The 13,420-nt window shown below is 38.6% G+C and overlaps 1 protein-coding gene across 3 annotated transcripts in view; it reads right to left on the reverse strand.

Annotated features, from left to right (window-relative positions):
• ATP2B1 (ATPase plasma membrane Ca2+ transporting 1) overlaps positions 1-12,310 on the reverse strand; it is a 41,769-nt gene extending 29,459 nt beyond the window's left edge. For 2 of the 3 annotated variants that reach the window (XM_009284354.2, XM_009284355.2), the window contains exons 1-7: positions 11,900-12,104; positions 6,611-6,808; positions 5,811-6,065; positions 5,605-5,730; positions 5,102-5,245; positions 2,128-2,166; positions 850-1,011 (exon numbers count right to left, since the gene is read on the reverse strand). In XM_009284354.2, coding sequence (XP_009282629.1) covers positions 850-1,011; positions 2,128-2,166; positions 5,102-5,245; positions 5,605-5,730; positions 5,811-6,065; positions 6,611-6,808; positions 11,900-12,104 — 1,129 coding nt within the window. Of the gene's footprint in view, positions 1-849; positions 1,012-2,127; positions 2,167-5,101; positions 5,246-5,604; positions 5,731-5,810; positions 6,066-6,610; positions 6,809-11,899 lie in introns of all 3 variants that reach the window. The other variant, XM_009284356.2, reaches the window with a different exon arrangement.
• Between the last annotated feature and the right edge of the window lie 1,110 nt (positions 12,311-13,420).

A 13,420-nucleotide genomic window follows, 5' to 3' on the forward strand; every position in this document is an offset into this window, starting at 1 on the left:
CCCCGTGACCGACGCCCCCCCCCCCCCCCGTACGCCACCATCCGCCGCTCCGCCACGGGACGGGCCTGCACCAGAGCTGATCGCCTCTGCGAGTGACCTTCGTCTTTCAACAATTCTACATGCGACAAAATAAATCCTGCAATATTTCAATTAAACCTCTACATACTAGATAACATAGCCTAAAATTTACACTGAACTTCATTGTTGTTTTTAGACTGCAATATTTCAATTAAACCTCTACATACTAGATAACATAGCCTAAAATTTACACTGAACTTCATTGTTGTTTTTAGACTACTTTCAAGAAGGAACAGTTTATCAAGTGTTTTGACAAGACAGCTGAATATTAGCTGATAGACGAGTAACAGAAGCTAAAGGACAGTAGGAAGTCAATAAAAGTGTTACATATCAGTGAGGCATATGTTAAGTGGCAATTCCTAAGCTTCTGGAAGTACCAGAGATAACCTGGTCGACCCTACCACATTTTCCAGACTTCAGTCAATTTATAGTTCTGTAGGTACATCATTAAATGCCATATCTTATCTAAAAACATCTTTCATAACAGTTGTCCAGTGATATGAAGTTGGAATTCTCTCTCCCAGAAGCTGACACTCTAAAGCCTGAATCTATTTAAATCCAGGAAAAATAAAAGCCATTCACATGACACATTCTGAAAAGCCATCAGCACACTCAGGTACAATTGCATACTTGCATGCATTAGAATTTTGCACTTATAATAATCAAACCAGTCAAGGCTAGCTGCTTAAGTTATCCCCTCACAAACTATGCATGTTCCAACTTTACTCAAATGTGTGACATCAACATAAGGAGGGTACTAATATGTCATACCTGCTTTGCCAATCTGAACCGCAAGCTTTGTAAGTTTGCCTTGGAGAACCGACTTTTCTTTCTTTGGCAAGTTCGCTCTCTTCTTGTCTTTCTCATCTCCATCCCCACCATCCTCGCTCTTCAGTGGTTGCATTTCCATGGCTGCACCATCCTGAGCTTTAGCTAGAAGTTAAGACCAAATAAAGTTTAGCCATTCGGGAGTCCCCAAAATCAATGATACTTAAAAAGCTTAACAACACCAGGCTCCACTAAACACCAGTACTGCATAGTACCTTGTATCCAGAGATGCCATACTGCACATGAATGTTTAAACAAGTGTATTTGGTGTAGGTGCCCAGGTGCTGGCAGCAGGGGAGCTGCAGCCCATGGAGAAGACCACGGTGGGGCAGGTTGTCCCCCTGCAGCCCACAGAGGACCACAACAGAGCAGATATCCACACTGCAGCCCATGGAGGACCCCATGCTGCAGCAGGTGGATGTGCCCTAAGGAAGCTGCAGCCTGCAAAGGGCCCGTGCCGGAGCAGGGTCCTGGCAGAAGCTGTGGCCCGTGGGAGACCCACGCTTGTGCAGTCTGTTCCTGAAGGACTGTACCCTGGGGGAAGGACCCACATTGGAGAAGTTCATCAAGGACTGTATCCTGTGGGAGGGCCCCCATGATGGAGCAGGGGAAGAGCATGAGGAGAAATGAGCAGCAGACAGGCATTATGAACTGACCAAAAAACCCCATTCCCCATCCCCCTGCGCTCCTCAGAGGGATGAGGTAGAGGAGTCAGGAGTGAAGTTGAGCCTGGAAGGAAAGGGGGGTGGGGGTGAAGGTGGTTTTAGTTGTTTGTTTCTCACCATCCTACTCTATTTTTAATTGGCAATAAATTAATCTTCTCCAAGTTGAGTCTGTTTTGCCCGTGAAGATAATTGGTAAGTGATCTCCCTGTCCTTCTGTCAACCCACAAGCTCTTCATTCTATTTTCTGTCCCATCCTGCTGAGGAGGGGGAGTGAGAGAGCAGCTAGGTGGGCATCTGGCAGCCAGCCAAGGTTGACTCACCTCAACAAGATAGCTTGAAAATCATTGGTAAAGTTTACTTTTATAGTATCTAGCTATGTTGAGACTACCAAGTTCATTTAAGCATTTGTTTTACACAGATTCACTTATGCCATCTTTAGCACAAGCACTTTGGATCTAAGTATTCAATATGCATTTTCATAGGAAAGTATGTATTCATTACATACACTCTCAGAAAATAAGGACTTGCAAGAAAGGTTCAGAGAACCTGCATTTACCTTTGTTACGGTTTTCAACAGCTCCGTCTTGCTTTTTACCTGTTGGAGAGGAGAACAATTTGTGTTTTAAATTGGCTGTGCAGTTCATTTCAGCGTTTACATTTATATATAATACATACATTACCATATGCTGAAACAAGCAACTGCATTTAAAAAAAAAAGCGTAGAACAAACTGGAGACAGAGGGCTGACATAACTGAGGATTTAAAAGTGTAACTCAACTCACAGAAACAGCTCATACCAGTTTTTTGGACTTTACTTTTCCCATACAAGACTGCTGCAGTGTTATGCTACCATAGTTAAGTTTGCACAAATTACTGATACAGACATTTATTACTTGTGAGGAAAGCTTTTAAAAGGCTTGCCTAAACATTTTTCTAGGAAAGAAATTTGTGACATTCAAGTGATTCTGGTGGCCTCAGCCTTGCTCTCTGTTCTTCCAACACTTGGCAACTGCATCTGACTACTACTGTAAGTGAACTGTAGGACCTCACTTCCAGAATCAGTGCTTTTGTACAGCATTGCAGAAGCTATTGTAGTATAAAATACTTATAAATCCACACCAAAGCTTAACAGAGGCACAGCACTCGATTACTGTATCTATGCTAACCCTGTTTATGCAAGCATGACCATAATCTGTTGGCAACATACCAGTATTACACCACTAAGAGAATAGTTCAAGTTCAGAATAAAATATCGCTCCTACCTCTGTTCAGAAATGGAGTTCAACAAGAGATCATAAAGAAGGACAGTGAAATAATGAAAGACGTTAATGAGTGAAACATTAAAAGGTAACTAGAAGACCGACACATCATGTGTAGTTTATGAGGGCCGGGGGGGACACTACCTTTTTTTTTTGTTTGGGTTTTCAGATAAAAAGGTTTAGATACTACCTTGGCAAGTGAAAAACTTCTCTCCTAAGTAGAGAGAGCAAGGGTTATAGTTTCTATTTGCAATAACCTGAAATGAAAGCACAAAATTGAGGAACTTAGAACAAAACCCAGAATTTTTCAGTCTCACTGGTAATTCATTAAGTTTTCTGACTTAGGTTATGTAGACTGAAATGTATGAGACTACTCAGGTAGAAGAAAATCAAATTATCAAGCAGCCTGTCTGTCATGACATTTAATACCTCCACTACATTATTATTGTAGATGTAGTCTGATTTCTATACATAAGATTTCCCCTGACCATCCTCAGAACAGCTGAGGAAAAAAAACAAAACAAAAACCGTGTTCACCTTCTCCACAAGATGCCACTTCAAACTTCTTAAGAACTCATCATTGTCTCCTAATTTAGTATTTGTTCTTTCCTAGTTCTCCTTTACCTCTTAAAAGAGCAAAGTTCTACACTTGAGTTACTTCTAACTCCTTGCACATACGTTTGCTTTCACTCTGAACCAAGCCATACACAGCCGACTAAAAATAGCCACTTTAATCTCCTTAATATTCAGAGAAGCTAATTTAGTTTAACCTGAGTTTTACCAAGGAGAATCTTATCAGGCACCTAACTTAAGGGAAAGAGGAAGCTGTCTATCTAGGGAGAAAGAAAAAAAAAAACCAACACAACCAACCAACCACAAGTGTTCAGGCCCTAGAATACACCAAAACACTACTTATCAAAAAGACTTCCACTTATAGAATATTATAGACACTGTCATAATATTAATAAAAGCTATCGTCTTCTCCATATCTCCTGTAGCAGCTGGTACTGTTGCTTGCTTCCTCCTCCTTCCTCTGTAAGAGAAAGAGCAAAGGATGGAAACTGTTCCACACTAATCCCTGGAAGCGTTGTGGGTCAACTTTTACTCTTCACTACCACGCTTGAGCTTGAAACTAATTTTGAACTTTCAATTCTTCTTGTAACAATTCTTGTAACTTAATTCTGAAGAAACTTACTACTTTAAGTTTCAAGAAGGGTCAGAACTGTAAAGTATTTGTGGATTAGGACAAGACGACAAAAAGTACAGTTCAATCCTAATTCCTGCACAGAGCACACATTTCAGCAATTGCCTCTTTAGTTTGAAGGCACTGAGATTCCTAAGCACATTTCTGTATGGCTTTCTATTTATGGCTTTCCATTACTGTTTCATATTCCTCTGATGAAAAATTATATTTTTCTGCCAAGAATCCTCAGATTCAGTCCCATCTAGTAGACCTCATAACAGTTTCTACAAAAATATTTGCTGTGGTGAACCTCAGTCCTGAACATGCCTTGTGAGAGCTAATATCAAAACATTACTGGTTAACATTTCTAAGCTTTAATTCTCAGGATAAAGGCTATGGCTTAGATAAGTGACCTTGTAATTCCAGCTACCGAGCAAGTCCTTCAGAATAAGGAAGATAGCCCACTTCACACAAGGGCTCCAAAATGTTCTGGGTTACAAGCTCCTCATCCCTCCAAAAATAGTTTACAGAAAAGTGCTGCTAGGGATTTGCCTTGTGTATATATCTGAGCATTCAAAGTTTCAGCTCTGGAAGAAAATGAGTGGCAGAAGCACCTGTCTGCTCACCTTCATCAAAACCAGTCTTATATATGTTTAAGGTATCCACAAACTCAGTAGTATCAATGATACAAGCTTTTCCCCTTCAAGTGTCATAGAAGAACTCCCTATGCAGGACACTTTCTATCTGTCAAAAGCAGAACTAGATACTTATTGAGTTATTGGTAATAACCTGTTTGCCATAAACAAATTTTTGCTATTAGACACGAATGTACTTTGAAGTTACACAAGATGGCAGTTTAACAATTTATACATGGTATGGCTGGTTAGGAGTTGTAAACTTTCCAACCTCTAATTGATCAATGAGACCTGAAGTTTAATTAAAAATCCATGTGACAGGAGTTATTAGTAGTGGTGCACTCTCAGGTCACTGGACCTGAGTTTTTCCTGTGAAACCTACTGGAAGTATGAGGTTTAAAAAAAGATTTCTGGCTCCAGATGACTAGAACATGTTTTTATTATTATGCCTACTTTTCTTGTCCTTCTTCTCTTTTTCCTTCTCCTTCTCCTCTTCATCTCCTCCAGCTCCAAGTAAGGTAAAGATGATTCCGGTCTGAGAGTTCACACCTACAGCAGTAACTACCATTCTTCCAGAGCCTTCCATCACATGTGTACCTGAAAGATTTAACCAAGTTTTCCACTGAGACTTGAACAGTTATATGGCAGAGCACAAAGGAAATGAGTTCTCAAAGTTCACGTTGATGAAGCCTTGATATACCACTGTGTTCCCCTAGGGCTTTAATTGCCAAAACTATCTGGAAAATAAAACCATAAGCAACTACACAAAATGTTTGTCAGTTTTAAGAGTCTACTCACTTTGTCAAAGTTTTATACTAGTGGCACTGGTTTTGGATACTTTTAGAAGTCAGCCTAGATAAGGTCCAGTTTGCCAGATTTTAACCTCAAAATCTTAAATAACCAGTTTACCCCCCGAAACAAACCAATTTCTTCAAGAATTGTCAAATGTTACACACCTGACAGCAGCATGGGATCTCTGTCCAGAGATTTCTTAACATGATCAGATTCTCCAGTCAGTGAGCTTTCATCAATTTTGAGGTCATTTCCTTGAATGAGTACACCATCAGCCGGTAAAAGATCACCTACGAGAGATCACTGGGTATGTTGACTGCAGTTCCTTTTTTAAAAATAAAAGAAAGTTCAACTTTAAAAATATGTTTACCATATTTCACTTGTGCAATATCTCCAACAATTATGTCAGCTACTGGTATTTGGATGACTTGGCCACCTCTGATGACTGTGAATTTCTGTTCTTGTTCAATACGGCTCTGCAATCCCCGAAACTGTTTCTCTTTACTCCAGTCATTGAAAGCTGTTACTAATACCACACAAACTACAGATAGGAGGATTGCTGCTCCTTCAATCCAACCTGCTTCAGATTCCTCCTCTTCTTCACCAACATTTACTGATCCACATACTGTAGAAAACAGGTTTTAGATTTAAGAAAGTTCATGCAGATAGTTACTTCAACAACAAAAAAGTTTTGCCAAACAGAAGAAACTACTGATTTTAGTAGTACTAACTATATAACTATACTATATAAATTAGAAAGTTGTCATATTGCAAATCAATGAAAATTTAAGACTTGCTGACTCCCCAAAGCACATGACTGCAAATTATAAATTGCTTATATATTTGAGGTAAAGCTAAAAAAACCAAAACAAACAAAAAAACACTTACACAGAAACATGACTGGACCTAAGACAAGTCCTTGTTCCTGCTGCTTGCACTTTACCTTTGGCATTATTTTGGTCAGAATGATACTAGATCATGACCAGGGAAACCTCATGTTGCCCTTTTAAGGCAAGCTAGAGTTTTAGTAGTGTTCTCTCGATGAGGAACAATAAGCTGCTTTTCCACTGACTTACTGTCTCCCATCAGATTTACAGTATAGGCATGTTGGACCAGAAAAGCTAGTAATATAATACAGGTAGATACCTACTTTTTAAAAAGTTTACTTACGTGATTCATTTCCTCCTGGAGGCTGGTAAAAAGAAAGGCCCAAGGATACTACGGCTGCAATTTCTAATATAATTAGTGTAACGTCCTGTAGTGCTTCCCATACTAACTGAAGAAATGTTTTTGGCTTTTTAGGAGGTATAAAGTTCTTCCCAAAAACTGCTTCTCTCCTTTCTATATCTGCTGGATTTCCACTTAAACCTATTTAATAATAAGACAAAGTTAGTGACACTTATTTGCATTTCACCCTCACGTTAGAAGTGATTGACGTTTCCCATTCATGGAGTCAAGTCCCACTCCATATTTCAGTAACAATACTGAAAAGCCATATCTCAAATATAATTACATAAGTATTATCCTTAAATTAGAGTCACTATAGAAAGCCAGCTATATTTTATAATTCACACTTTGCCAATATAAAGTAGGCTGATGGTCTACCTACTTGCACTTAAATATGACATAGCAACAGAGTAACAGTAACAGACGTACCTTCGTACAAAGTAAACAAGTTTGCAAGACAAGATCATTAGTAGAGTTACTACTATCGAGACTGAGTAGCACCATGCAGCTTTAGCAAGACCACAGCCTGTGAAGCCAGCTCTGGTTCCCACTGTAGGGATTCTGTATTCAGAGATAACATCCTAGGATCCTACAATTATTGTCACATTTATAATGAAATATTTAATATAATTAATAATATAAAATACTATAAATATTATATTTGTGTATTATTTAGTTATGATATAAAATACTATAAAAAGCTGGTGAAGCTCTCCAGGCATCATGTGGAGAGAGGCAGCCACTGAATGATGCTGCTTCTACCTGGACACCATTGTTTGCTCTTCTGAAGCTTCACTTTCTATCTCCTCTCACACAGAGAGAGCCCATATTTAGCACCGTGCAGGGTCTGTCACCTCAGTTTTGTACCTATCTTCTTTCTTATATGGCATATTTCTTTCAGAGTCCTCTTCTCTGTCTCAACTCTTGTACCATCCTTAAGGGACACTAGCAGGCAAGAGTGATGGGCCTTCACTAAAAGCCACTGCGTGCTTCAAGAGTTAGCCAGGTCCTTAAAAATAAAGGAATACCAAGTATATTCAGTGCAAGGTCATGCACTCAAGGTCTTCTGTAAGTACACCTCCTGTTTACTTCAACAGTTTCCAGCTGCCTAACCCGCCATTCAGAATTCAAGCCACTAGCTCATTTTTCAAAGCAAAATGGCCAAACATCCAGCCGTGTTCAGAGCAAAGGTCTGGATACTTCAACCATATTGCCCCCAAGGTTATGATCAGCACCTGCTTAAAGACAACAATGTTCCTAGTAGCAGTTTTTTAGTACTTAACCCAGCTGCTTAGTGATAAACGCATTGCAAACACGCTAGGTAATCAATAAGAACAGCGACCAATGCAACTGGCTTTCATAATAAGTGGGGTATTTAATACCTCTAATAGGCATTTCCTAGAACCATCATGTGATATTTCAAGACACTTTGCAAAGACTACTGAACTGCAAAGCTCAGTTTTAAATGCTAACAACTGCTATGTAATCACTTAACTGAAAAGCAAAATATTATGTGCAGATCTTTTGAAAAGTGAAACAAATTAAACATACTCTTAGTGTATATCATAAGTTAGATTTTTTTGTAACACTTTTAGATTCACCTTGAATTCATGGCTTTGGAGGTTTAATACAAAGGAACAATTTTACTGGTTAGCCATAATACTATGCTTCTTGAAGTTCAAGCTTTGAGGTGCTTACTTTCACTCTCAACTCAAAGACCACCACAAGACCATTTTGAAAAAATCAAGCTATATGAGGGGATCTAGAGAAACTCAGGACAGCTTGGCCATTCCAAAAGGCTGGACCGTATTGCTATTTTACAACAGATACCATTTCTCTCTTCCTTTTAGCATGGCAGAGTTTGGAAAATTATTTACATAACATCAGTGGCACCGCTTTCCTCCTCCCTTCACAGGGTACCAGGATGCAGAACATCAGAAGTATACAGCAATGGTCTTTGAAGAATGAAAAACACTTTCTAACAAAGCTATATAAAGTCAAGCTACTATCAGAACCACTTAGTGAAGATTAGTAAATAAGCCTAGCAAAGACAAAAAGCATTTGTATGTTTAGTATTTGCCATAATATACCACGCACCATTACTAAACTTGCTACATTTACCACACAGGTGGCAATTTCACAGTTCATAGTCTACAGTCCTGAAGTCAAAACTACTGCCATTATACTGTTCATTATGTATCTTAACTAGGGTAATTTATGTTATTTGGGGTTAAGTTTGAAAAATATTAGGCAAGGGACTAGTTAAAGCTTCAGATACAAATTTTATTAGACATCTAGAAGTTACTAGACAATCAAAATAACGTAGACCTGTGGAAATATCGATGGTGTTCCATCTCTTCATTTATTCACATTTGTATACATTTGTACACATTAAAGGACATAACAAACTTCAAGTACTAAGCCGTAAAGTCTGCTCAGTGTCTTTCTTTAGTAATACGAGTAAAGGATAGTTCCCATTTCTCATTTCAAATCAGGTAGGTCTTATCCACATTTTGCCTGAAAACAGACATTGCCTTACACTGTCAACAACTTCAAAGCAAGAAATTATGCAAGCTGAACTCATCCACTGTGTAGCATTTCGGAACTACCTGTACTTTTGCTGTGAAGTCACTGATAATTACGCAAGTCAGCACTTCATATCATAAAGAAAGCTTCTGAATAGGAAGAAGTGTCATAGGGCCTTGCAGGTGTACACGGGAAATTTTAGAGAGCTAAATAGTGTAACACACAGCAGTTTTCTGCATAGATCTTGCCTAGATTTTCTCCATTAGAAATGTCTCCATTTCTATACTTACACCTTGAATTTGACAAAAGAAGAGACCTAGCTCTACTTTTACAAGAGCTCTCCAGTACTACCTCCGAGAAATTTATAGCAGCTTACCTGACAGAGAAGCTGGTTCTCTAAAGGTTCATGTAGTGATTTAGAGCCAAAACAACACCTTCGTAGAAGGCACTGCTCTAACTCATCTTACTTAACCTCTTCTGAGCTAATTATCACACTCAACTGTTGAAGCCTTGCTGTGTTTATGAGCTGCTCTCACACTTAAAAAAAAAAGATGGTGCCCTTTTATCAACTTAGTGATTGTATTTAACTGATTGCAGGACACTACATCTAAATGTCAATTCCTTTTGAAAGGGAAAGGCCTCGATCACACAGTCCTCAATACAACAGAATCAATCTGCAGGAAAGGGCATCTAACCCTTTCTAGTTTTAGTACACTGACACTCATCATTCATGGGAATGTATGTAAGTTAACAAGCTTGTTAACTTACATTGTTAACATTGTTACATAGTTACATTGTTAACTTACAAAGCTTGTTAACAAGTTAACAAGCGTTAACCTGCTTGTTACATTAAGGGACATAAAATGAATCTTGCAGTATACCAGGTATTTGGTGCTTAGTGCATCATGGCCGTCTACAATCATACGCCCACCTAGTTTGCAGTAATAATGGGCCTTAAACCTTGCAGATTACTGTAAAACAGGATTCAACTCTCAGTTCGGTTCCTGATTGTAGAAAACTACAGCCCTTTTCACTGAGAAAGGAAACTGCCTTTCAATACTATGCAACAGGTCAACAGGGTAACGAGAGACTGCTGCTCCTGTCTAAGAGGTGTTACACTGCTTGTACACAGCAGTGCTTCACACGCATGCACCAAACTTTACAACTCCGTTGATGCCAAGGAACAGAAGTTTACACTCCTCATGTTTTACAAATTTCTTCTTCAGCCTAAAACTGGTCTACTCCCATTCACTGGCAGGTCAGGCATGAGAGCTGGCTACTTTCAGTTTGGTAAGAGGAACCCAGTTCATGTACCGAAATAATTTCAGGAGTTTGGAAATCAGGAGTCTGGCTTCAAAAGCAGATCAAGCCAAAACATGCTAACTGCAGATGTACCCAGAGATACCTTACGGCATTAGTAGGCTGTTCTTGATCCAAGGAGACAAAACTTTCCATAGCATTTCTGAAGAACAGAAAGCAACAGCTCTCCAGGGTTAAGACAGCAGGTACTTTACTGCCACCAACATGACACCACATTGGTTAAAAGCTATGTGAGTGCTTAATGCTGAGACACCACAACTTGCCAAAATCTTGATTTTGGTACTTCTCAATCATAACCAACAGCAGGACTTCACATTAACTTAAATTAACATTAACATAATTAAGGACTTAACATTAATTTTAGTTAATGTTAGATAAAAATATGTAAAAACATTTGTACAGGACACTACAGTTTAGATATCTTAAGCAATATGACTTGCATCTTTCTTTCACAAATTAAAGATTATAGCTTTCATTTACATTGCTAAGAGAGGGCCAGATTTTAAGGAAAAGCTTTCATTTACATTGGTAAGAGAGGGCCAGATCTTAAGGAAAACTTCTGGAAAGCTCTCAGGAGCAACACTTGATACATTTTATTTCCTTTTCACATTTGTGCAGTCTATCTTGGAGTAATAACTCTAGAGAGCAAAAGCATCAGGTAGCCCCACTTCACAGAATGCCATCAAATCCAACATGGCAAAGACTTAAAGATGCTTATTTCTAGAGAATAAGATTGTGTGATCACTTTGCAAACCTTCTACTAATAGTGACAGTACCTCGTAGTACCTAAAGCTGTATTGTTAGTTATTTTGTATAGATCAAATGAAATCTACAGAAATATTACAGATTTAAAACCTAGATCCTACTATTAAGAATTCAGTGTAGTACAAATAGAAAACAGATGTCACCAGTTTTAAAAATTATTGCATTAGGCAATACAAGAACTAGGTAGCAACACAGAAGCATTAATAAGCCCTGCATTAGGCTATTAAAACCTTGTGTTCTACGACAGCATGATCTGAATTGTGAACTATAGGTCGTATGAGCTATTCACAAAAAACTTACACTTTCACAGTAAGTTAAACATTGCTATGTTGCATTGCTATTTCATATGTGGATGCCTACGTCAATGAACTTTATTCCAAAGTGCAACTTTACCACTAATCCAAAATCTCACATGCAGTTAGACCCATTGAAAAAACTCTTGCTTACTTATTACCATTGAATACCTCTGCCTTAGAGAAGTAAGAAGCAATATTTTATTATGGTAACTGACACACTTTTATAAAAACTTTTATATTAAAAAAAAAAAAAAAGTAGTATTTTGCTTGACTAAGATTTTTCCTAAATGGAGTTTGCTCAGTAATAGTGTTAAAATTGACTTACCTTCATTTGGTGAAGTTTTCAATTTTGTACAGATGCCATGTACATCTCCATAGCATTCCTGTATTTTATGCAGTGCATCGGTAGCTCGAAGTTCCATAAGAGAACGGAGCTCTGCAAGAGTAACTCCAAAATCTCCATGATTAGCTTCTTTTACAGCATTTTTTACGCCACTATATGCAACTGAGTTGTTTGCCATATCACCCATGATGCGTGCAGTCTTTAGTGTAGACAGTTTCCAGTAAGGAACAAGATTTCAACTTAAAATATTTCCAAAAGGAAAAGAAATCCTTCGGGTATGAAGACAGTCAGGAGAGCAGATACATCACCCAAGTAAAAGACCCTGTCTGGAGAGATATCTTTGAGGTTGTCCCATGGCGGGTTCTGTTCCCCAAGCCAAATGGCATGTACAGTCTAGGGAAAGAATAAATATACATTCAGTTACATAACAGCTATACAGAAATACATTATAAGACAACTGTACTCTTCAAATTGAGGTTACAGAACAAATTTCTGCTTAAGGACAATTTCTTCATATTTCTTACAATATTTTTAGTTAGCATTCAGCTGGCAAGAGTGACGAGGCATAAAATGGATGTTTCCCATCCCAAAATAACCTTGCATTATTATACTTTCTTAAATCATTAACTTCTTAGAACAGCTGTTGCCTTTAAGTCTTGCATTTTGCTTGATATATCCATATGGTTCATCATCAAGAGGAAACCTTTAAAAACACCTGGAAGTACATCTGTTTCTAGGGAAATGGAGTTTGGAGCATCCACCACTGATGTCACACAGGGTAAGAACATGCTCAAGTTAAAAATCCCGACTTTTCACTGGAGCTTTCACCTCAGAGTCAGACTTTGGGATGAGCAAGCTTTTTTGCGTGTTCCCATGAATTCATTTGTGCAAACCTCAAGGAAACAGTTTCAACACTGTTAGCCCACACATGAAGTACTTTTGTAGTATAAGTAGGAGCGTATCTTCAGGCAGACCTAGGTCTTAATGCATTTTCATGTCCAAACAGTTTTAGCCCCCCTCCAGCCCATTTCATCACAACTCAAGCCTCCCACAGTATCTGCATTTAATTCTTTGAACAGAGGGGAAAATTGCACAATACCACCTTCCTACAGAAGGGATAGGGAGACTAAGAGCAGTTCTTCTGTCTGATTATCAGACCACTGTAGCTGAGAAATTAACATCTACCCACAGGATTCTTAACCTGCACAGGCATTTTATATTTAATTCCTGCTCGGCTGACACATCTTGCATGTACACATGTATCTACACAACAGTATCATGAATGCACTAACACTTCTTGCCTATATAAAGATCTGCTGTGTGCAGAAGAGAGAAGTCTGATCATGTAAGTCAGCTTTATCAACATAACGGGGCATGGTGAGCACAAGTAACGATACATTCCCCCATGAAACATTATGACTGCCAGGCTCAGATGAAGAATAACTTGGACACTTCCAGGTCAATAAGACTCTCAGGTGTCATACGCCTAGCAGAGGCAAACAG

This window comes from Aptenodytes forsteri, unplaced genomic scaffold (assembly GCF_000699145.1).
Source record: "Aptenodytes forsteri isolate BGI_AS27 unplaced genomic scaffold, ASM69914v1 Scaffold53, whole genome shotgun sequence".
NCBI lineage: Eukaryota > Metazoa > Chordata > Aves > Sphenisciformes > Spheniscidae > Aptenodytes > Aptenodytes forsteri.